The sequence below is a fragment of the Rhincodon typus genome, chromosome 23 (genome assembly GCF_021869965.1).
Source record: "Rhincodon typus isolate 14 chromosome 23, sRhiTyp1.1, whole genome shotgun sequence".
NCBI classification, from domain to species: Eukaryota; Metazoa; Chordata; class Chondrichthyes; order Orectolobiformes; family Rhincodontidae; genus Rhincodon; species Rhincodon typus.
Genome location: NC_063354.1, coordinates 940,297 through 964,536, shown reverse-complemented (window position 1 = coordinate 964,536; position 24,240 = coordinate 940,297). Strand labels below are relative to the sequence as shown.

Here is a 24,240-nt window from a genome sequence, read left to right as displayed (position 1 = left end):
TAATGGAATAGTTTAGGTTAGATGGGCTTCAGATTGGTTTCACAGGTTGGCACAACATCGAGGGCAGAAGGGCCTGTACTGCGCTGTTATGTTCTATGTTCTATGAGGATCGATTGATAAACTAGAACTGTTATCCTGCAAGAAGGTGAGAGGTATTCAAAATCATGAGTGGTTTGGACAGAGAGGGAGAAGCTACTACCAGAAGTAACAGGATTGTGAACTAGAAGATGCTATTTTAAGGTGATTGAGAAAAGAAACAATAGTGACATGAGAGAAAACCCTTGATACAATACATGATTAGGATGTAGAATCATCCATTTTAGAGTCTGGGGTAGATTCACCGGAGGTCTAGATAATTATTTGAAGCGAAAACAATTTAAGGCCAAAGGGAAAAGTTGGCAGGGAATGGGACTACATGATTTGCACTTGCAGAATCCCAGTGCAAACATGATGGGTTTAATCGACTTTTGTGCCATAACTGTTCTATGTCTTGATTTTGAGACTGTTTGTTTGTTTATTCATTGATTTGGGGCCATCTGATTAAAGTTTTACATATTGTTATGAAACTGATTCTACCAGATCAGGAATATCTCTGCGTGGCTTTTTGTATTTGTGGCAATCATGTAGCTGTAATTCATACAGGTGTAAGCCACTGATCTGTGGCTCAGCGTTCTCACTTTTGAGCCAGATGAATATAGGTTCATGTTCCACTTAGGAGCTCAAAACACCTAATCTGGGCTGACACTTCAATACACTATTGGGAGATGTTGTTTTTATTCATTCATGGAATGTGAGTGTCGGTGGCTGGGGTTGTTTCCCCAACCCAGAGAGTATTTAAGAGTACACCACATTGCTGTGGATCTGGAATCACGTGTAGGCCAAACCAGGTAAGAATGGCAGCTTCCTTTCCTATAGGACGTTAATGAGCCAGATGAATTTTTCCAACAGTTGACAATGGTCATCATTAGACTCTTAAAAAAAATTTTTGAATTCAAATTATGCCAGGATTCAAACCCAGGCCCCCATTACCTGGGTCTCCGGATTAACAGTCTGGTGATAATACCACTATGCTGTTGCATCTCTTTGTTGTCAGAAGTGCTTAGTTTTGTATGAGGTGTTATAGTAAAACTCACATTGGCCATCTTGGGTAAATGGAACAGATTACATCACTGTTAAGGAGTTGGGTATTTTCCCAGTTAACTGGCCAATATTGCAAATTAGCATCCAGGTTTCCTATATTTCTAACTGTGTCAGCACTTTAAGAAGTTTTGAAGTGCTTTAGGCTGTCACACAGCTGTAGAAGTTGTGACACCAGTGCAAGATCTTTATTCTTTCATTTACATAATGGTATGATTCTATTATTTAGCGGATGTGCCGATCCAAGCACATGGTTAAAGCAAAGAAGTTGGTTGAAAAAGCGAAAGCACGGAGCAAGTGCCAAAGTCCCGCTGAATCTGTTACACCACTGAGACGATCAACCCGACAGCAGGCCAAATCTGATGAGAAATATCATGGGGCTGAGGTATTAGCGTTTCAAGTTTTTCATGAAAGAAACTAAAATAACATTTCAAAAGCAGGCAGTGTAATTTGGTATTCTGTCTTAGTTTGAGAAATCATAAAATCAAATACATAAGGATAAACTATCCCAAATAGGTAACTTTTTTGTTTGGAATTTGACCATCTGGTTTGACGTTGGGAGAGGGTTCACAAAAGGCTGTCAGTGTATGGATAAATATTTCTGAATGCCATTTGAAATGTTACAATCTAATGCAAAATGTGATTATTCCTGATTGAAGGGGTCTTTTGGGAGTTAAGTATTTGTGAACTATTGAATTCTTCATCTGTCAATCTACTTTGGCCCTTGATGTATTCACTGGTAAGAGAACAAAGTTAGAGACTATATATATAAGATGGTCAATAATAAGTCCAGTAGAGGATTTAGGAGAAGCTTCATTACCCAGAGACCAGCGAAAATATAGTGCTGAAGCCAAGTGGAATAAGTGGGGCCAACAGCAGAAATAAATTTAGGGAGGAGCTGAATAAACGGATCAGGTAAGAATAATCAATCCTTTGATGAGTGATGCTAGTGAGGACTGAGAGGAGATTCATGAATAAACACTAGCACAGGGACAGGTTAAGCTGATGTTTCAATTTCTGTGCTGGATATCTGTGTAATGCTACTTCATTAACATTCTAACTGGGCAAACTGATGTGCTCAGGGCTTTTATCTGGTTTAATTTTGCAAAATGCAACTATTCTAAATCACCTAAATTTATCTTTTCCTTTGGAAAGGTACTTTTCAACAATAACTAACGTTGCAGTTAGCCAGCTGTCGGTATGCCAAAGTTATGTTTTGGCATTTTGATATCCACCACCCAAAAAAAAACACACCATGTGGTATTTGTTTTTATCCAATAGGATGGTCTTGGGGTCCTGCTCCCAGCCATCATTAATGCTGGTCAAAATGAGATGTGCAGGAGTGGTTTATGGTGACTTTCTGTCGGGAATGGCCTTGTCCCTGCTGAGTGCCTTCCTCCTCAGGGTAGGTCTTGACTTAACACTTCTTTAGAGGAATCTGTCTCCCTATATTTACTCTACTGAGATATCTCTCAATTTTAACTTGACAATAGGAATTACGTTGAAGTTGGAAGATAAACCAGCCGCCCACAGAGAAATGGAAGTAACTTGCACGTGTAAATTTGTGAATTACTTCCAAGAGCAATTGCTGTTTTGCAAGTAAACATGGTTCCACAAACAGCAAATCAGATTAATGGAGAATACTGTCATTCATTACAAATGTTTCCAGGTTATTGCAACTCGGCCATCTTCCCAGTCAGAGTGCTTTAAGAGAGGAGGGATAATATATAAATGGTTGTATGGCGCTTTGTTCCAAGGCGAATCATTGCATTTAGAGTCTATTTTCATCACTCCTGTTCTGAATGTTTTGTTTTATTTTTAACCGACTAGTTGTACTATTTTACAGAGACTCCTGATTGCTGCCAAAGCACAGAGTTTTATTTTTGGTACCGTTGGTTGAAGCCTTTTAGTAGAATTCTGGTTTTGCCTATGATAACTGAAATAGTGATCTTACTTCTGATGGTCTGTGTCTCATTCACCACTACAGCCTGATTGCCACTTTCTAAATTTCTTGCAATTGTTTTGTACAGAATTTGGCAACTAATTGGAATACAAGTGCAGACAGTGACTCTGTCAGTACAATTGAACACGGAAAGAAATCCAAGAAATTGAGGAATTTAAGTGATCTTTTGGGAAAGAATCCAGGTGGCATATCAACAACCAAGAGGACTGTAGGTTAGTACGCTGTAACACAAATTTTCCATTATTTTATTCTTTAATCCTGATGGTTCCCAATCTGTAGATTTTCTGTTTTATTTTCAAAGTCATTTTATAAAAGTCATTTCTCATATTCCTAAGCTGCCGAGGCCAGGGGCTCAGTTAGCTCCTTTGGCTGGATGGCTGGTTTGCAATACAGAGCGATGCCACAGTTGGGTCCAATTGGACTAAGGTTACCATGAAGCGTTCTCCTTCTTAACTTCTCCTCCCTCCTGACGCATGATGCCCATCTGGTTAAATTGCCATTTGTTGTCTATGTCTAATGAAAGGGCAGCCCTGTGGTCTGGTAGGATTTGGGGGCAAGTGTTTTCTCTAAGTCACATGATCTCATTGAATGGCAAAAACATACCTAATGGTCTAAATTATTTACTTGTGTTTCTATGCATTTAAGGGGGATTTATATAAATATGAGCAAGAAAGGAATTGCAAGATTTGCTGTTAACTTTGAGTAAAGTAGTATAGGAGGAGGCTTGTTTGAAGCATAAGCGCAGTGATAGACCTGTTTGGTTGAACAGCCTGTTTCTGTTATGTAAATTTTACTTAATTTTAGGAAGGTGGAGTATAAATGATTGAAGGCATTGCTACTTCTGGTGGAGTGAAGGGATGTGGAGGTCATGTAACATGCCAAGGTCAGAGGAGCAGAGGGTGTAATTTTGGAAAGCTATTGGAGGTTAAAAATGGAGAAAAGTGATACCATGACTCTGGAAGTCCAGGAGTAAATACAGTTCAGTTAATGATTAATGAACGCAGTGGAAATCAAGTATAGGCAGTAGAGTTTTGAAAGAGCTGAAGTGGATGGAAAACCAGCCAGGAGAGAAGTAGAATAGTTTTGGAAGTGACCAAAGTATGTGAGAATCCAAAGTTGTTTGCATTTAAGAAATTAGCACACTTTACTAAAAATAAACAGACTTCATAATGAAGAGACTTCATTGTGTTGAGTTTGTTAATAGGGTATGTTGTGTTGGAATTCAATTTGGTTAGTCTTTAGAATGATAATAGAAAACCTGACCCTGTGCAGTCCTTTGTGACGTTATCTAGAGGTTTCAAGTATGTTGTATTCTTGTAGCATGCTCTTAAGCCATTGTTTCTTATTTACTGGTGACATAGACTGAGCACTGCTTGACCTTTTTTTGAAAAAAAACCCAATGTTTTATTAACATTAAAAACTAAGAATGTTCTTTATTCTTCTTTGTGAACTTGATTCTACAGTATTTTGTTTTAAAGCTTTGAAGCTAACTAGCCATGTTTATTTAAAATGCAACAATGCCAAAAGATTGAATTAGTCTTTAATTAACTATTCAGAAATCAGTGCAAGTATTGCGAATCGACGTGTCCCCAGAACCTGGTGGATTTCATCCTAGGGTCTTAAAAGAAAAAGCTAGTGAGATAACTGATGAGTTGGTTTGACTTTTCCAAACCCATTAGATTCAGGGAAGTTTCCTTTAGATTGGAAAATAGCTAATTGAACTTCTTTATTCAAAAAAAGAGAGGGAGGAATAATCCAGGAAACTACAGGCCTGTTAGCTTAACATCAATCAGAGGAAAAATATTAGAAGCTATTATGAAAGACATTATAACAGGCAGCTTGGATGAGTTCAAGTCAGTCAGGCAGAGCTGATATGGTTTTGTCAAAGGGAAATCATATTTAATAAGTTTATTGGAATTTTTTGAAGAAGTAACTTGTGCTGTTGAAGCAAAGGGAACCAGTGGATGTATTGTTTCCAGAAACTACTTGAAAAGGTGCCAAATCAAGGTTATTGCGGAAAATTAAAGCTCATGGTGTTGGGGGTAAAATATTGGCATGCATTGAAGAGTAGCTGGCTAACAAGAAGCAGACAGAATAAATGGGCCTTTTTCAGGTTGGCAGGACATCATGAGTGATTTAGATGAAGGGACTGATGATATGGTAGCTAAATTTGCTGATGACACAAAGATAGGAAATTGAGTTATGAAGAAGGCAGACAGAGCCTACAAAGGGATTGGAGCTCAGTTGGCTGGATAGCTGGTTTGCAATGTTGTGACGCCAAGAGTACAGGTTCAATTTCTGTACCAGCTGAGGTTACTATGAAGGTCCCACCTGAAGCTCGCCTGCCACTTGAGGTGTGGTGAACCTCAGGTTAAACTCTACACCAGTCATCTCTCTTTGAGAGAGTAGCCTATGGACCTCTTAGAAAGGGATATGGATAGGTTAAGTGAGTGGGCAAAAATCTGGCAAATGGTGTATACTGTTGCAAAGTGCAAAATTATCCACATTGGCAGAAAGAATAAAAAATAAGCATACTATCTAAGTGGTGAGAGATTGCAGAGCTCTGAGATGCAGAAGGATCTGGAAGTCTCATGAATGAATCACAGAAGGTTAGTGTGCAGGTAGGGCAAACAATCAGGAAAGCTAATAGAAAGTTATGGTTTACTGGGAAGGGAATTGAATGCAAGAGTAGGAAGATTATGCATCAGTTATAAAGAATATTGGTGAGACTGCATCTGGAATACTACATAAAGTGCTGTTCACGGCACTTACAGAAGGATGTTAGTGTGTTGGAAGCAATTCAGAGAAGGGTTGGAAGACAAATAAGTGAAATGAGGGAATTGCCTCATGGGAAAGGCTAGAACGCTAGAAGATTCGTGGGTAACTTAACTGAAGCATAAGATCCATAGGATGCTTGCCCCTGTAGAAGTGGAGAGGGGTTTCCTCTTGTGGGAGAATCTAGGACTAGCAGTCATCGTTAAACCCACGTAAGAACAAGGTAAAATAAAATTTCAGAAGTTTGAGTGTCTTTAGAATTTCCTTAAAAGGCAGTGAGTGCAGTATCTTTAAATATTTTTAAGTCAGAGGTAGATAGACTGTTGATTACTAAGGGAATGGAACATTGTCAGGGGTATTCTGGAATGTAGAGTTGAGGTTAAAGTCAGATCAGCCATGATCTTATTGAATGGTAGCAAACTGAAAGGGCTGAGTGGCCTATTCTTTTTCTTTGACTGTGATTTTTAATGCAAGGTTTTAATAAGTCTGAAACCTGTCATCTATCCTGCCTTGCGCTCAAATTGTTTGCAGTTTGGCTAAATGTCTTGCTGCTAAAAACTCTCCCATTCTACTGTCCCCATGTGAGTGGAAATCCTTTATATCAAATGTGACGATATAGATATCGGTAGATAAAACAAGGTTTATTTTTATTCATGTATGGAATGTGAGCACCACACAAAAGAGATTATGATTGTCCATTCCTAACTGTCCTTGAGAGGTGAATAGTTTTAAACGTTTTCTCCGATCTGACCTATGCATTACATGCAAGCCATTCTACAACCAGAATGTTCTCACTGCACGCAATTGCTTTTATTATTCAGGAACGTGGTTTTAAGTTTGTTTTGTTTTGATTTAGCTGAACTCAAGGTTGCTTCCATATTTTGTGGTAAAAAAACAGTCAAAAATGTGCCATCGGGACCAATCACCATTGACGACGATAACAGGTAACTATACTATTAGCAGTGTATGTCTCCTTTTCAGTGAACCAAAAAAAACACACAATGAGGCCATTCAGCCCACTGTGCCTATGCCAGCTTTCTGGAAGCGTCAGAGTTATGGAATTTTACAGCATAGAAAGAGGCCCTTCAGCCCATTGAGTCTGCACCAGTCATCAAAAGTTCATCTATTGTAATCCCATTTTCCAGCATTTGGCCTGTACCCTTGTAAGTTTTGGCATTTCAAGTGTCTATCAAAATAGTTCTTAAATGTCTTGAGTTCTTGCCTCTACCACCCTTTCAGGCAGTGAATTCCAAATACCTACAAACCTCTGGATGAAAAACATTTTTGTCAAATCTCCTGCACCTTGTCTAAAATTTGTGACCCGAATTGTTTCCCTTGAATAGAGGGTTACATTTCTCCCTATCTACTGTGTCCCTTGGAACTTTGTATATCTTAATCAGGTCACTCACTCAGCCTTTTCTGCTTTAAGGAAAACAGCCTATCTAGCCTGTCTTCACAGCTGAATCACTCCAGCCCAGCCAACATCCTTCCTATAGTGTGATGACCAGAAGTGTATATGGACTCCAGCTGTGCCTAACTAAAGTTATATACAGCTAACTCATAACCTCCTTGCTGTTGATTAACCTCACTTATTTGTCTTTCCCCTTAATAATGAAAGAGAACATAAAAAGAGGTGTACAACTCTAAAGGGAGAGGTTGCAGGAGCAGAGGGCACTGGGTGTATATCTAAATAAGAAATGAAAGTACAGATTGAGCATATGGTTTCCTGCGCTTTCTTAGTAGGTGCATAGAGTTTGAGAGCAAGTAGGGTATGCTGAACTCATTTAAGACACTTTATAGTATTGCATCCAGTTCTGGGCACTGCACTTTAGGAAGGGTGTGACAGAGTGTAAGAGAGGTTTATGAGAGTGGCTTCAGAGATGAGCTATTTGTTTATGAAGATAGATTGAAAGGTTTGGCATGTTTTCCTTGGCGTGTCAAAAAACTTAAAAAAAAATCTAATAAAACTGTTCAAAGTATGGAAGCAGTATTATCACTGGGCTGTTAATTCAGAATGAGGTTGTAGACTTTCTCGCCAAGCTGGTGTGTTTGATTGCTTTCCAGAAGTGATGCCAACCACCCCAGCAAACCAAGGCATATAAATAACAAGCCGGACAACACCAACGCTTCACCGGAGGTGCACTGATGTTGTTACCTAACAGGGTGGCGAAACATCTCCAGTCAAACGCACCAGCTTGGCGAGCAAGTCTACACCTCATCCACAACCCAAGTTACAAATCTTCTCAAAAATGTAATCCAGAATCTCAGCTAATGGTATGGAAATCCGGGTTCAAATCCTGCCACAGCAGATGCTGGATTTGAGTATAATAAAAACCTGGAGTTAAGAGTCCAATGATGACTATTATGGATTGTCAGAGAAACCCATCTGGTTCACTCATGTCCTTTAGGGAAAGAAACTGCCATCTTTACTGGTCTAGCCTACATCTGAGTCCAAACCCACAGCAATGTGATTGATTCTTAACTGCCCTCTAGGCAATTAGGGATGAGCAATAAATGCTAGCCCATCCAGGGACGTCCTCATTCTGTGAATGAATTTTAAAAATCTCCTTGGAGTTGTGGGCTGTGTAAATTTGGAGAAAATGCTCATACGCGTGAAAGGATTGCGAATAAAAGAGCACAGATTTGAAGTAACCAGTGAAAGAAGCAGAAGTGATTTGAGGAAAAACTTTTTCTTACAAGTGGTGGTTAGTTTTGTAATGTACAGTCAGAAAGTTTGGCAGCAGATTCAATCAAAGCATTCCAAGGGAGTTGGAGGTAATTTGGAAAGTGATAAATGTGCTGGTTTACGTGGAGAAGGCAGGGAATGAAAATAAGTGAGCTAGCACAGACACTATTGTGAATTACCCATAGGTAACAATTCTCAGCTGCTTTTCAGGTGTTCGCCCACTTCCCTTTTTCTCCAGTCTCCAAATAACTAAGTACCTCAACTTTGATTATATTTTGGTTATCATTCTGTCTTTATAATATCAGTTTTTTTTTAGTTAATGGAATTTAAATCCCACCAGCTGCCATGGTATGATTTGAGCCCATGTTCCCAGACCATTAGTCTGCGCCATGTAGGAGCAAATTGCTACAGATGCTGGAATCTGTACTGAAAACAACAAATGCTGGAGATCGCAGCAGGTCAGACAGCATCCATGGAGAAAGAGCAAGCTAATATTTCAAATCTAGATGACTCTTCATCAGAGCTGAAGTGAAAAGTGCAGGGGGCAGCATTTATGCTATAGTTGGAGAAGTGGGTTGGGGTGAGGTATAGCGTGCTGGGAAGAAAAGATGTGTTGATTTCTCCCCTGCACTTCGTACCCCACCAACCCCACACACCCCTCCAACTGTACCATAAATGCTGTCCCCTCCACACTTCACTTCAGATCTGAAGAAGAGTCAGCTAGACTCGAAATGTTAGCTTGCTCTCTCTCCATGGATGCTGTTTGACCTGCTGCGGTCTCCAGCATTTGTTGTTTTCATTAGTCTGCACCCAGGGGTTACCAGGCCAATGACATTACTACTATTCACTTTCTGCCTAAAAAGTACTGAGGCTAGGAGTCAATTTAAAAATTTAAACAGTGAAAATTTTGTTAGGCAAGAGTGTTGGGGATTTCAAAGAACAAAGAAAATTACAGGACAGGACCAGGCCCTTTGGCCCTCCAAGCCTGCACCGACACAACTAAAACCCCCTACCCTTCTGGGGACTGTATCCCACTAATCCCATCCTATTCATGTATTTATCAAGATGCCCTTTAAAAGTCACTATAGTATCTGCTTCCAATATCTCCCCCAGCAGCGAGTTCCAGGCACCCGCCACCCTCTGTGTAAAAAAACATGCCTCATACATCACCTTTAAATCTTGCTGCTCGCACCTTAAACCCATGGCCCCTGGTAACTGACTTTTCCACCCTGGGAAAAAGCTGCTGACTGTCCAGTCTGTCCATGCCCTTCACAATCTTACAGACCTCTATCAGGTCTCCCCTCAACCTCCGTCATTTCAGTGAGAACAACCCAAGTTTCTCCAACCTCTCCTCATAGCTGATGCCCTCCGTACCAGGCAACATCCTGGTAAATCTTTTCTGTACCCTCTCCAAAGCCGCCACATCCTTCTGGTAGTGTGGCGACCAGAATTGAACACTATTCCAAATGTGGCCTAACTCACGTTCTATAAAGCTGCAACATTACCTGCCAATTTTTAAACTCAGTGCCCTGGCCAATGAAGGCAAGCATGCCAAATGCCTTGTTGACTACCTTTTCCACCTGCGTTGCCACTTTCAGTGACCTATGTACCTGTACACCCAGATCCCTCTGTCTATCAGTCCTCTTCAGGGATGAATTTCACAGCATTGAAGATAGATTAAAGTTAAGACATTATCTATTTGAATTATGCAGCATATTCAATGTGTTGGATGACTACCTATTCCTGTTAGTGTCATTTCTTTCCTAATTACTAATTATTATATAAATACCAACAACCATTGTAATATCTTTTCCTACCTCAGAAACTGTTCACCAACATGTCAAAGACACCATATTTTACTCCTGTTCAGTGGCTGCCTCTATATATAACCAATTCTTGCTGAAATGGTGAGAGAGAGCAATAAAAAGAAAATCTTTAGCTGTAAAGAGTGTGGTTTATGTCATCAAGAAATCTAATACAACTTTTTGTTTGTTTTACGAAGTTGTAATGGCTCCGAAAACTCTCAGGAGACTGAACAACTTAGAGCTAAGCGTCAGTTTCTGATGAGTGGATTACCAGATACGTTGAAAAAACACATAGCAAAGACAGCAGCAGTGGTAGAGGTCTGCTCTGCTGCAAGCACTGCTTTCCAAACTGTTATTCATGTTCAGCAAAAAAGTCAAGGTGAGATTTTTAAATTTGGAGTAGAGTTGTCTGGCAGTGTGTTTACAAAGCAAATTTGGGGAATGGTATTTCTTAATTTGCATTTTATATTTTGATTATGTTTTTAAGATGCAAATACCTTTCAACCAGTGTAAATTTACAAACATATGAGAAGGGACAGAAAAAGAGCAGCTTCCAATCAAAGACGAATCTTCCCCATATGCTGTAGCCTGCATGTAGCATTAACCAATCTCCAACCCTGACACCATCAGCCAGCGCTCTCCACCCCTCAAAGCCAGACGATCCTTTGAGGGAAAGCCATTGACCAATTTAAGATTTTTACTGTTTGTTTATTTTGTGACTTCACCCCTTGCTATCTCTTTAACCCCTTATAATTCTCTAGAGCTTGTTCTTCCATCTTTGACCTCTGGTGTTTGCCTGCCTCCCTGTCTTCACTCCATCACTGGTTGGCTGTGCTTCAATTCTTCTAGGCCCACAGTCTGGAATAAAAAACTAAAATGGGTTTGAAGAAAGGTCCCAGCCATGAAATGTTAATCCTGTTTTTCTTCAAAGATGCTACCTGACATGCTGAGTATTTTCAGCATTTAGTACAGATTTCCAACATTTTGCTTTTGCCCCACAGACTGGAGTTCTCTCTCTAAACATCTCTGAACACCCCCCACCCCTCCCCTAACTCCCTGCTTAAATCCCACCTTTATAGCCAAGTTCTTAAGCCCTGACCAGATATCATTTCTAACTCTGGTTTTGTCTCATTACACTCCTGTGACTGTTTTCAGTTGTTTTATAAATACATGAGCATAATTCAGATTTAACAATTTCATTCCCTGGTGAGCTGGATCTGATTGTCATGTGTATCATGTATAACTTTTCAAACTTTCAGAAGGTGGTTAAGTTAACAATAATGGACTGGGTTCCAGGATGTTTTATTCCACACTAAGGTGAAATGTACAAATAATTAACGATGATCCATTGCTCAGGCTAATGACCAGAATTCGTATTTGTGTGACAAAGCTGACTAAAAATGCTGTAGTATTACTATGGATTTTTGCTAGTTAAGGCTATCAAAAGGATGTAGAGACAAAATAAGCTTAATACTTAAGATAAGATCAACCATGAATAGCAGTGTAACGAAATGAGAGGTAAATGGCTTCTTTCTACATTAATATCCTCATTTTCTTACCTAACTGAAGCAAAAGCATCTTTAGATACATCTCCAGCACTCTAACCTTTGCATAATTAAACAGCCTATCTATCATAATGTGAAAGACAAATTGATGGACCAACTAGTATTTTCCTGCCCATCAATCTTACGTATTTGTAAACACTTTCTCAGTTTTTCCTTCAACAAAATATTTCTGCCATTTCGATTTTACAGTTTCAAAATGGCCCTAAAGTTGAGTCAGCTCTTGAATTTTTCATGGCTGTGTTGATCAATATACCTGCCATTCCAATTTGCCATGATGCTATTATTTGGGGGGGGGGGGAAGAAAACTTCATGCAAACCACAAAAGGATGATTTATTTGAATAGCTGACTTGTTGCCCTTACATGAAGTTATTTAGCTAAACGCTTCAGTTTGCTATCAATTCTCATCCCAGTATTGAGCTGTTGTGTGACAGAGTCCATTCCTTAGTAATGTATTTTAAAAATAAATTCTTACATTGGAAGAATTGCCAAGATATCCTGAAAGGTGATAACTTCCTTCAACTTGTAATGACAGCTTTCAAGATCTGATCTCCTTCCACATCATTTCTACATATACTGAAAACTATCCAGTTGTGCAATTGTAAATGCACTTAGAACATAGAACAGTACAGGCCCTTCGGCCCACGATGTTGTGCAGAACTTTTACCCTAATCCTAAGGTCTATCTAACCTCCACCCCTACCTTATACTATCATCCATATGCCTATCTAATAGCCGCTTAAATGCCCCTAACGAGGCCGACTCCACTACCCTCTCTGGTAATGCATTCCACGCCCCAACCACTCTGAGTAAAGAACCTACCTCTGACGTCTCCCCTATATCTACCTCCACTCACTTTAAAACTATGCCCCCTCGTAATAGCTACCTCCACCCTAGGAAAAAGTCTCTGGCTGTCCACTCCATCTATACCTCTGATCATTTTGTACACCTCTATCAAGTCACCTCTCATCCTTCGTTGTTCTAAAGAAAAAAGCCCTAGCTCTCTCAACCTTTCCTCGTAAGACCTTCCCTCCATTCCAGGCAACATCCTGGTAAATCTCCTCTGCATCTTTTCCAACACTTCCACATCTTTCCTGTAATGAGGCGACCAGAACTGGACACAATACTCCAGATGTGACCAAACCAGGGTTTTGTATAGCTGGAGCATAACTTCATGGCTCTTGAACTCAATCCCTCTATTAATGAAAGCTAACATACCATACGCCTTCTTAACAGCTCTATCCACCTGGGTGGCAACTTTCAGGGAACTGTGGACATGAACCCTAAGATCCCTCTGCTCCTCCAGACTGCCAAGAATCTTTCCGTTAACCCTGTATTCTGCTTTCAAGTTTGTCCTACCAAAATGAATCACCTCACACTTTTCAGGGTTAAACTCCATCTGCAACTTCTCAGCCCAGCTCTGCATCCTATCAATGTCCCTTTGTAGCCTAGAACAGCCCTCCACACTGTCCACAACTCGACCCACCTTCATATCGTCCACGAACTTACTAATCCACCCTTCCACCCCTTCAGCCAAATCATTTACAAAAATCACAAATAGAAGAGGACCGAGAACAGATCCTTGTGGTACACCACTCATAACTGAGCACCATGTTGAATATTTTCTGTCCACTACCACCCTTTGTCTTCTAAGGGTCAGCCAATTCTGAATCCAATTTGCCACATTTCCCCCTATCCCATGCCTCCTTATCTTCTGCGTGAGCCTACCATGGGGAACCTTATCAAATGCCTTACTTAAATCCATGTATACCACATCCACTGCTCTACGTTCATCCATGTGTTTGGTCACCTCTTCAAAGAATTAAAACTGCTACACTTGTGTAGCAGTTTTCAAGTCATGCACTTACTCAGCTCAGTATGTTTAGTTGAAGAGGAGGTAAGTAGACTGTTCAAATGGAAAGTCGCAATCATACTATATCATGTCCATGGTAAAATCTACCTTGAGTACTTTTGGGCATTCTTCCAATACAATGCTCTGGAATATAGTAACTTGCAAATTGTGAGATCATGTCACAATTTCATAAAATAATTCTGGCTTATTACAATAAATGAGCATAGTTTTGTTTTTGTTGTCTAGTTTCATTGTTATGGGATCTAGCTTGGCCCAAGTCTGCTATTCTCAGCCACCTCCGGGATATGAACGAAGGAATAGAAAGAATTCTGAAAGACGCCATTACGCTTGGAGATTTCTCTGAAATGAAGTACACATTCAACACTGCTGCATCTTGGACTGGGGTTAGTTTGTCTTGTGGTGCTTTTCAAACTTTGACTTGTTGAATTTATATTTAATTATGATCCAGTTCAGTTGAGATTGTGCTTGCAGTGTCTCCTGTGTCACGTTGGAGGCCAAGGCCTCTTCCACAGGGATGGAGGATGAGCCAACAGAGCACATGAGTTCAGAATACTGGTAGCAGAGACCTGGGTGTAGGTTACTTGTCTTTCTGTCAGCTTTGGCTCTGTGTAACACTCACCTCTGAATCAGAAGGGTGTGGATCAAGACTTCTTACTGAAATATCGAACCAAGATCCCATTTGTGCTTGAAATATCCCTCTGTGCTTTTCGCAGAAGAGGATGGGAATTATTTTGAGGTCCTAGAAAATATTTATCCTTCAACAAACAACACAAAACAGATTGTTCTGGTCATTTATTTCATTGCTGTTTTGTGGAAGCTTACTGTGCACAATTTGGTTGCTGTCATAGAAGAGCTTGTGGGGGATTATCGCCTTTCGAAAATTTTGTCTTTCATAATGAGAAATTGCATGGTTTTAAAGTTTCTACTTCTACTCTTCAGCTATCTACCTCGAGGACAGAATTCTCCCAGGACATCCAGAAGTGCTTACTTGAAGAGATTAGGTCATCCAATCCAGAGTTTCCTGTACGAAAACTTTTTAAACCATTACTGCAAAAACGAAATGAACATCTTGCACAGACTGTCAAAGCAGGTCAGTGATTAAGGTTTTTGCAAAGACTTGTAGCTCGGGTTGTGGGTGAGGTTGTTGACTTGCTCGCTGAGCTGGCTTGTTTTCGTTCAGACGTTTCATCACCATGCTAGGTAACATCAACAATGAGGCTTGCGATGAAGCGATGTTGTTCTACTCCGCTTGTAATTTATACCGTCCGGTCGATTATGGTGAGTACAGTCATTTCCGGTTTTGTTCTGTATGATTTTGTATATAGGGTCCAATTCTACGTGTTTGTTGATTGCATTATGGGTTGATAACCATGCCTCTAGGAATTCCCATGCGTGTCTATGTTTGGCTTGGCCTACTACGGTTATGTTGTCCCAGTTTAAAAAGTCTGAATGAAAACAAGCCAGCTCGGTGAGCGAGTCAACAACTGCAGGTCAGCGATATCAGATCTTTTGCCGTCAGCTATGTTTAAATTACAAGGTAGAATGATGTTGCATGTTTTCAGGATTTTAACATTCAGTATTCTTAGGTTCAAAATCATCAATTAGTCTGCTAAATAAACCCACTATACTGTATAGAATGAAATGTGTCTTTCAAACATCAGACATGATTTGGGTTGAACAGAGGCATCTTACTACGAAGTTTTTTTTTTGGCTCACTCCATATGCTATCAAATGATAAACCTCGTTTAGCAGAAAAATTGAACTGAAACTGGGGTTGTAAGGCAGCAGATAAAACATAGAACAGTACAGCACAGTACAGGCACTTCGGACCATGATGTTGTGCCGACCAATAATCCTACTAAGATCAGTCTACCCTGCATTCCCTACATTTTACTATCCTCTATGTGCCTATCCAAGAGTCACTTAAAAGTCTCTAAAGTATCTGACTCCACTACCACTGCCGGCAGCTCATTCTACATGTCCACCACTCTCTATGTGAAGAACCTACCTTTGACATCTCCCCGATACCTTCCTCCAATCACCTTTAAAATAATGCCCCCTCGTAATAGTCATTTCCATTTAAGTTTACAGAATCACAGAAGTGTTACTTATTGAAGGAAACTATTTGGCTCATCTTACCCACACCAGATGTCCATGTGAACATCATGACTTGGTGCCATTCTGCTTCCTTTTCCCCCATATTATTCAAAGTTGTTTCTATTTAAATAATCATCCAGTGCCCTCTTGAATGCTTCAATTGAACCCGCCTCCACCATATTTCCAGGCAATGCAATGATAAATGCAGCCTGACGAATCAAAGGCTTGTTGCTATGCTATATTGTCTTGAACTCTCAACAACTGATGTCAGTTGAAAATCCAGTCAAAAGCCTTTCTTTTGGTAGAAATGTCTGAACAGAGACACACATGCATGCTCGCTCACGCACACACCCACCCACACAGGCAGCTTGTTTGGGCACACTGGCCCCAAAAGAGTAACAGTGTCTTATGTGCACTAGTTAACTTCACTTGTTTATCCCAAAGTGGCAAACAAATCCTTATATTCTCTCCTTTTAAAGCAGTGTTCTTTTTTTTCATTTTTAGTCCATAGTCCAAAAAAGTAAAAAGATGTGATCTCTTACAATCCTAATTCTAACCCATATATTTGTTTCTATAAGCTTCCCCTCAACTCATCTTAAATTGACCAGTCTGTAATTGCTGAGCGTATCCTTGCAAACTTTTTTGAACAGGGGTATGATGTTCAATCTGATGCTTTGTCAAATTTAAGGACCAATTGTCTATCCAACGTATCTTCCATATCAATTTTCAAACCTTCTAGGCTCAGAGTTTTTTCCTCCATCACCAAGTTAGATGCTAAAGTTAGATGCACAGTATTAATTTAATCCCTCGGCCATACCCCTGCCTTTAAGTGTAAATCTCCTTTGTTGTTCCTAATCCCTACTTCTTCCTTTACCGCTCTTTTTACTGTTTATATACCTGTAGAAGATAGTGAAATTCCCTTTTATGTTGGCTCCTAGTCTTTTCTCATAATTTCTCTTTGTTTCTCTAATATGTTTTTCACCTTCCCTCTGAATCTTCTGTATTCTTTTGACTCCCCATTCTATTTTCTACCTAACACCTGCCATAAGCTTTTTGTGAATTCTTTATCTTAATTTCTATTTTCTTTATCATCCTGGGAACTCTGGATTTGTGTGTCATACATCTTCCCTTTTGGGGGAATATACCTTGACTATAGCTGAGTTATCTTTTCTTTTTGAAGTAACCCATTGCTCATTTACAATTATTCTTGTCAACCTTTTGCTGCAGTCAATCTAGCCCAGATCTGTTCTGAGTTCACTGAAGTTGACTCTCCAGCAATTGATTTTTCTTACTCTGGAGAGACCACTGATATTTTCAACCACCATGCTAATCGTAACAATATAATGCTTACTATCTCCTAATGTTCCTCACTGACAACATATCCACTTGGCCCACCTTATTTCCAAGAATCAAATCCAAAAATGTATCCTTTCTCGTTGAATTGGACACATCTTGCTGTTGGAAGTTCTTCTGAACACAATCCAAGAACACCAGGACCTTTACATACCAGTAACCCAGTCCACGTTTGGATGATTAAAATGCCCTATAATAACTATTCCAAAATGTTGTCATCTCTGTAATTTTCTCTGCAAATTTGTTTTTCTACATCCTTTCAACTAGTTGGTGGTCTGTAGATTACAATAGACTAGAGCAATGTAATTACACCACTTCTATTCCTTAGCTCCAGCCAAATTGATTCTGTCCTTGTAACCTGTAAGACATCCTCTTTCTCCAGCATTGCAATGCTCTCCTTAACCAATTCTGCCATCCTTCTTTCTTTCTTTTCTATATTTTTCTGAACAAATGAGAGCCAAGAACTTTTAACAGTTATCGCTGCAATAACATTTTCATCATGTGTACTGCACCTTTCTTGGATTGTGCACCTTTTACCATAAATCAGCTCAACAGGGAATATTAAGAATAACCCATGTGTTTACACTGGTTTGCAAACTATTATTGTGCTTACTGTAACAGATGTTTCTTGCAGGTTATTTTAAGTAGTGCAAATGAATTCAGGAAAAGCGGCAATGCACAAAATACCAATCGGTTGACTCATTAATTACCTTAGTGACCTGTTTGTAACCTGTTACACAAGCTTTTCAGTCAGTTTGCTTTCAGGGCATCACATGAATTAGAGAGATCTTGACGTTCGTCCATTCTGCATTTTCTCACGGCAATGTGCCTGAGGGAATCTGCATTTTGTGTCTGTGAGAAGGTCTGGGTTTGCAGCTTTATGTTGCATGCATGATGTTATTTATGCTGCTTTGCAACTTTGCACATATTTTTCTTTTAACTCATAGGACCCTCAAATAAATTGGACATTTCTGTGATAGAGATAGATACTGAGCCTCAACAAATGTTACCTCTGTGCAGCAGTTCACAACAATCTTTCAGCAAAAGGAAGAGAAAGAAAGAAAGACAACAACAGAAACAAAAGAGGAGGAAAACACTTGACGGTGACCTGAGCTCAGTTATTTTCCCTGGGGATGAATGCACTCCAGCAATGTCTGCACTATGTGAGAAATCCACGAAGAGAAACAGCAAGGGTGCCCAAACTCTGAATGATGTGTCTGTTTCCAAAACTAGCCTCAGGCGAGCGGTTAAGCAAAAGCACCAAGAGTTGAAATGTAAAACTGGAGCAGCAGAAATACAGAATATGACCGCTGTATCACGAGTTCCTGAACTAACTGACCAACCAAAGATGGGGGAAACTGCTACTTCTGATGGTAATTTAATTTTTATTTCTAAGTAGCCCTTAGGTTTTTAGTGAAATCCATGTGTTTTGCAAGTACATAGGAACAGGAGTGAGACTCTTCAGCCCCCGAGGCTTCCCTTGTCATTCACACAGATCTTGCCTGATATGTTCATCGGCTGCATTTATACCATAGCTCCAAACCTTTGATAACTGAAACAGAACAAAAAAAAAACACAATAAAAACTGCTGGCAACTGAGCTAATTTCTATACTTAAAATCTTTAAAGCTGAATTCTGGAGAGGGTGGAGCTAAACATTGACATAATAATTCACCCAGTAACCTGTAATATTACTCAATGAACAGCCATGGATGCTGTACCCGTGTGAAGAGAGAAAAGGGCAGCCTTATCCCAATTTATTTTGGACTTCCTGACGTGAGAAGCAGAGAGCTTGTTCCGAGGCTTTTGTCATTTCTGCCCTTCACCTGGGTGCTGCAAGATGTGAGAAAGTGAAGGGGTCGATTTGGCTTTCTAGTTGTTCTTTCCATTCAGACCCTTCAATAGAATTGTGAATTTGATGTGTGTGAGGGACCTATACTCAACATGTGTTAAAATGCAGCAACAACCTTATTTCATTTGTTCATGGGATGTGGGCATTACTGCTTGGGCCAGTATTTGTTGCCCATCCCTAATTGCCCTTGACTTGCTAGGCCATTTTAGAGAGCAGTTAAATCACCCACATTGCTCTGGATCTGGAGTTACCTGCAGGCCAGATTGGGAAGGATGACAGATTTCCTTCCTTAAAAGGTATTAAAACCAGATTGTGTTTTTATGGCAATTACTACATGGTGGCTATTAGGCTTTTGTTGAATTCATGCTGAGGTTCATACATGTGTCCCCAGAGCATTATTTTGGGTCTCTGGATTACTAGTCCAGTGTCATTACCACTGTGCTGCTACCTCCCCTTAACTTGCATTTATATAGAGCCTCTAACAAAACAAACTTCCCAACTTACTCCACAGGAACGTAAACAGACAAAAAATAATGCCAAGCGAAAACTGGAGACCAAACACTTGGACGAAAAGGTAGAGGTGCCAGGGCCACTCAGCTCCTGACCTCATTACAGCCATAGTTCAAACATGGACAAAACAGCTGAATTCCAGAGGTGCCGTGAAAGTGACAGCCCTTGACATCAAGGCTGCATTCGACTAAGTTTGGCATCAAAAAGCCCTGGCAAATCTGGAATCAATGAGTATCGGGGGCAAACTGTCTGCTGTTTGGAGTCATACTTGGCAAACAGGGAGCTGGTTATAGTTTTGGAGGTCAGTCATCTCCGGTCCAGGACATCTCTGCAGGTGTTCCTCTGGGTAGTATCCTAGGCCCAACCATCTTCAGCTGCTTCATGAATGACTTTCCCTCCATCAAATGGGAATTTTTGCTGGTGATTGTACAGTGTTCAGCATCATTTGCAACTCCTCAGATACTGAAGCAGTCTATGTTCAAAAGTAACAAGATCTGGACAATATCCAGGCTTGGGCAGACAAATACCTGGCGATGACGGACTGTCTCTAAGAAGAGACAATCTAACTATCACCCCACGACATATGATATTCAATGATGTTACTATCACTGAAAACCACACCCCGACCCCACCACCACCACCAAATCAACATCCTTGGGATTACCATTGACCAGAAACTCAACTGGACTCATCACATAACCACAGTGGCTACAAGCGCAGGTCAGAGGCAAGGAATATGGTGGCAAGTAACTTACCGCCTGACTCCCCACAAGTCAAGAGTGTGATGGGATACTCCCCACTTCCATGGATGAGTGTGCAGCTCCGACAACACTCAAAGCTTGACACCATACAGAACAAAGCAGTTCACTTGATTGGCAACACATCCACAGACATTCATGTCCTCTACCACCAATGCTCAGTAGAAGCAGTGTGTACAATTTACAATACGGGCTGCATAAATTCACCCGTAACCCTTAGACAGCACCTTCCAAACCCACAACCATTTCCATCTAGAAGGACAAGGGCAGCAGATACATGGGAAGACCACCACCTGCAAGTACTCCTCCAAGTCACTCACCATCCTGACCTGGAAATACTTTACCATTCCATCACTGTCACTGGGTCAAAATCCTGGAATTCCCCTCCAGGGGTATTGCGCAGTACGTGGACTGCCGCGGTTCAGGAAGGCAGCTCACCCCCACTTTCTCAACAGCAACTAGGGATGGGCAATAAATGCTGGCCAACCAGTGGCGCTCATGTCCCACCTGATAATAAGAAAAATTAAAGAAGAAGAGAGAAGTAGAGGGGTTTAGGGAGAGAATTGTTCAGCTTAGACCTAGATGACTAAAAGCTTACTTGTCAAGAATGTAGATGCTGATCAATCTTTGTCTTTTTTTTATCGTACTGGTAATATCTCTCTGCGTTTCTAATCCTTGCATTAAACAGTCCTGCGGTTTTTTTAACCTTTATTTGAAATTCTAATTGAACTTCCTTTTTAGACCCAGTCAAGGAAGATCTGCTATGGACAGAGCAATACCAGCCGCAGCACTCCAGTGAACTTGTGGGAAATCTCAATGCTGTCAGGAAATTACGCAGGTATTTACTGACCAATCTGAAATTAACCCCTGTATAAGACCAGCCTAAAATTAGTTTCTTTAGAAGACCCCTAGGCCTGTCTCAGAAAGTACCAACCTGAATAGACCATCAGATTGGTGCGATTCAGAAACTTATTTGAGGAATGATGATCGTGAGCTGAGAATGAATTCAATCGCCAATAATAATGGCTCAGATTGAACTGCTCGGTGGCACATTGAGTGTAGAGGTCTGAAAATTAGTGCTGATGCCATCAGATAGGTTCTGTGCCAGCTGGCAGTACTGACTTCACCAGGATGGACATCAAAAACACTTTCTCTGGTTGTGGAAAATCAAAATACATGCTGATTATTGTTCAGTGATTATATGATGCATTCCCATATATCACGTCTGCAATATAGTTATAGCTGAACAGTTTTTCTACTTTTGACTGAAAATTCTCCTTTTCTACCCTTTCCCTCAGATACAGATGCATACATTGTGTCTATCTAAAAACCTTGACACTAGTTAGCAAGTTGTCAAAACAAAACTTCAAGGTCGACACTTATAGTCAACTTTCACCCACTACAGAATAACTGGAGTTGTACGTTTATTATGTCTCCTGGAAGCTGCCTTAAAAGTCTCACGGTTTCACTTTTGAATCATGTAGAGTTTCAAACTGAAGAGATTTGAATTCTTACTCTGGATTATCACACATCAGCTAATTCCATTTGTGTTTCTGCGCACATTTTCTTGATCTTTTCCCTTTTTTTCATAAGGTACAGACTTGCATTGGTGTTCAGTATCTCAGAAGCTGACAGCCATTGGATACCTTCACCACAATGCCATGCTTTGTGTCTGGGCATCAACAAGCTGTCTAATGCTCAGAGACATCGCCACTGAGTCCATTATATTTTTGATAGATGTCTATTCCCATCTACTTTTAAGTGATATAATTTATTGCAAAATTTAGATATGGTATTCATGAGACATGGGAGGGTTCTGAATAAAATAAGAATCAAGTCCTATGCACGTAACAGACATTTTTGTAATTTGGAAATAAAACAGTTGGTTAATGGAATGGAAGAAGAGAGCTGATAAAGAAGAAAAGAAAAAACTGAAGGAGAAAAAGACTGAAAAAGACAAGAAATTGGGTATGTGACATTCTTGAACTTTGTCGTTCAATATAATGTTGGAGCCTGATTTTATTATGGCTTCTCAGAATATTCAGGTGTGAACCAGCACTCTTTATCACTAAAGCTGGAGATGGGAGCCTCATTTAATTTAAACTGGCTCATATCATCATATCAGTCAATACTTTTAGACAATCAAATTTAAGTCCGCATATGCTACTTTAGAACCAAACTTTGCATTCAGTATTAGAGAATCATTGTCCACCCTGGTGTTTTATTGAATCTCTTGTTGTTTACCCTGTCAAATTCAGTGGTTCCTCCTTACCCCCTGCTACTTCAAGTACTAGCATTATAGAAATGAAATGTCTTAGCACTGAAAGGTGCTTTTCAATTAAGCAGTGTTTTAATTTTGTGTAACATCAGCTTTAATTTGAGAGTTTAATATTTACTTGCTATTTTTCGTTTTCAGATGCTTTATTTATTTTGTTTTGTTTTGTTTTAACGTACCCAGCATGTGTGCTTTTATCTCTGATCTGTTTGTTCTTCCTTCCTCTGTTCTCAGATGTTTGGGACAATAGTGACTTTAATTTGGAGAGTTCCGAGGATGAGGATTTTTTGTGCAATACCGTGCTAATTACAGGACCACCTGGAGTTGGGAAAACTGCTGCAGTTTATGCTTGTGCTCAGGAGTTAGGTTTTAAGGTTTGTGCCCTTATTTTGAGTACACATGTAAAGCTTGTTCTCCTACATGGTATTTTTCTTACCCCCAAATGCCTTAAGTTTGATAAAGGATTGGCTGTCTTTACTTCAGCAACAAATCAGCGGAAACCCTAGAACAGACACAAAAATGATGTTTGCAACAAAGTCACAGTGGGCAATCAGGACATCCTCCCTCTACACATGAAGGAATTACTAGTGCAAGTACTTTTTTTTTTCTCTTTGGCTATTTTGGTGGAAGATTTTAATTGTCTGGGAACTTGGGTTCTAAAGTAGAGCTAGATTGGTTTTTAGTTCTGTGAAGGTGATCTTTGTTTTTAAATGTTGGAAACTCTTTTTGAAACTGAGTTAAGACTGTACTTCCAAGAAATGATATAACTTAAGCTAAATGACTAGACAAGCTATCCAGTACAATAATTGCTGAAGTCTTTAGTGGGTTGAGCTTTGGTGAATGAAAGAGAGAAATGGAAAAGCTAGAGGTAGGTTCAGATCAGAAAAAAAGATCCATACCAGCAGATGTGCTGTTTTGCAGCCTAAAAGTAATCCCAAAGTAGCTGCAAAAAGCTCTGCGTTTTCTCTTGGGTTCAGGGAGAAATCAGTGGATTCATTTGTGTCTCAGGGAGAAAAAGTAACAAAGAGAATCACATTTGGTGAAAGAGCAGAAATTCATCAAAAGGAAACGCTTTTGATCTTTCAGTTGAGTAAGAAATTTTAAAGTGAAGGTTGTGTCTATGAAGGCTAAAAAGGGTAAACGCTTTCTCTTCACTGTTATGAAAGGACCTTTCCAAATTATCTCTTCTTGTTTATACCTTCTTGTTTCCAGTCAGTCGTAAACATCCTTTTGTTAAAAGTACATGGCAGGCCCTTGTGAAATGTATTCAGTGACTGACCGCCATGGTAACCAAATTGGAAAACTATAACTTGTGGTCTGTCAACCCAGGTTTCACACTGACTTGTCCAGCATGACCATCAGCTGGAGTCCTAACACTATACAAGCGTATGCAGTTCATTTTGAAAGCTAATTTGTCTTGCCTTTTGAGTTTCTGATGATTCTGATAAGCAGGAAGTCCCTTTCGTAGACAGTAGGAACTGCAGATGCTGGAGAATCTGAGATAACAAGGTGTAGAGCTGGATGAACACAGCAGGCCAAGCAGAATCAGAGGAGCAGGAAGGCTGACGTTTCGGGCCTAGACCCTTCTTCGAAAG

The 24,240-nt window shown here is 40.1% G+C and overlaps 2 protein-coding genes across 2 annotated transcripts in view; one reads left to right on the top strand and one right to left on the bottom strand.

Annotated features, from left to right (window-relative positions):
* Positions 1-24,240, bottom strand: part of rhbdl3 (rhomboid, veinlet-like 3 (Drosophila)) — a 368,344-nt gene that overhangs the window by 132,373 nt on the left and 211,731 nt on the right. The gene's annotated exons all lie outside the window — the stretch shown is intronic.
* atad5a (ATPase family AAA domain containing 5a) overlaps positions 1,371-24,240 on the top strand; it is a 52,246-nt gene continuing 29,376 nt past the window's right edge. Inside the window, exons 1-10 of the mRNA XM_048610596.1 lie at positions 1,371-1,522; positions 3,168-3,312; positions 6,732-6,819; positions 10,564-10,745; positions 14,027-14,184; positions 14,741-14,891; positions 18,199-18,624; positions 21,112-21,208; positions 22,253-22,338; positions 22,880-23,019. Coding sequence (XP_048466553.1) covers positions 1,388-1,522; positions 3,168-3,312; positions 6,732-6,819; positions 10,564-10,745; positions 14,027-14,184; positions 14,741-14,891; positions 18,199-18,624; positions 21,112-21,208; positions 22,253-22,338; positions 22,880-23,019 — 1,608 coding nt within the window. The 5' untranslated portion in view covers positions 1,371-1,387. The remainder of the gene's footprint in view (positions 1,523-3,167; positions 3,313-6,731; positions 6,820-10,563; positions 10,746-14,026; positions 14,185-14,740; positions 14,892-18,198; positions 18,625-21,111; positions 21,209-22,252; positions 22,339-22,879; positions 23,020-24,240) is intronic.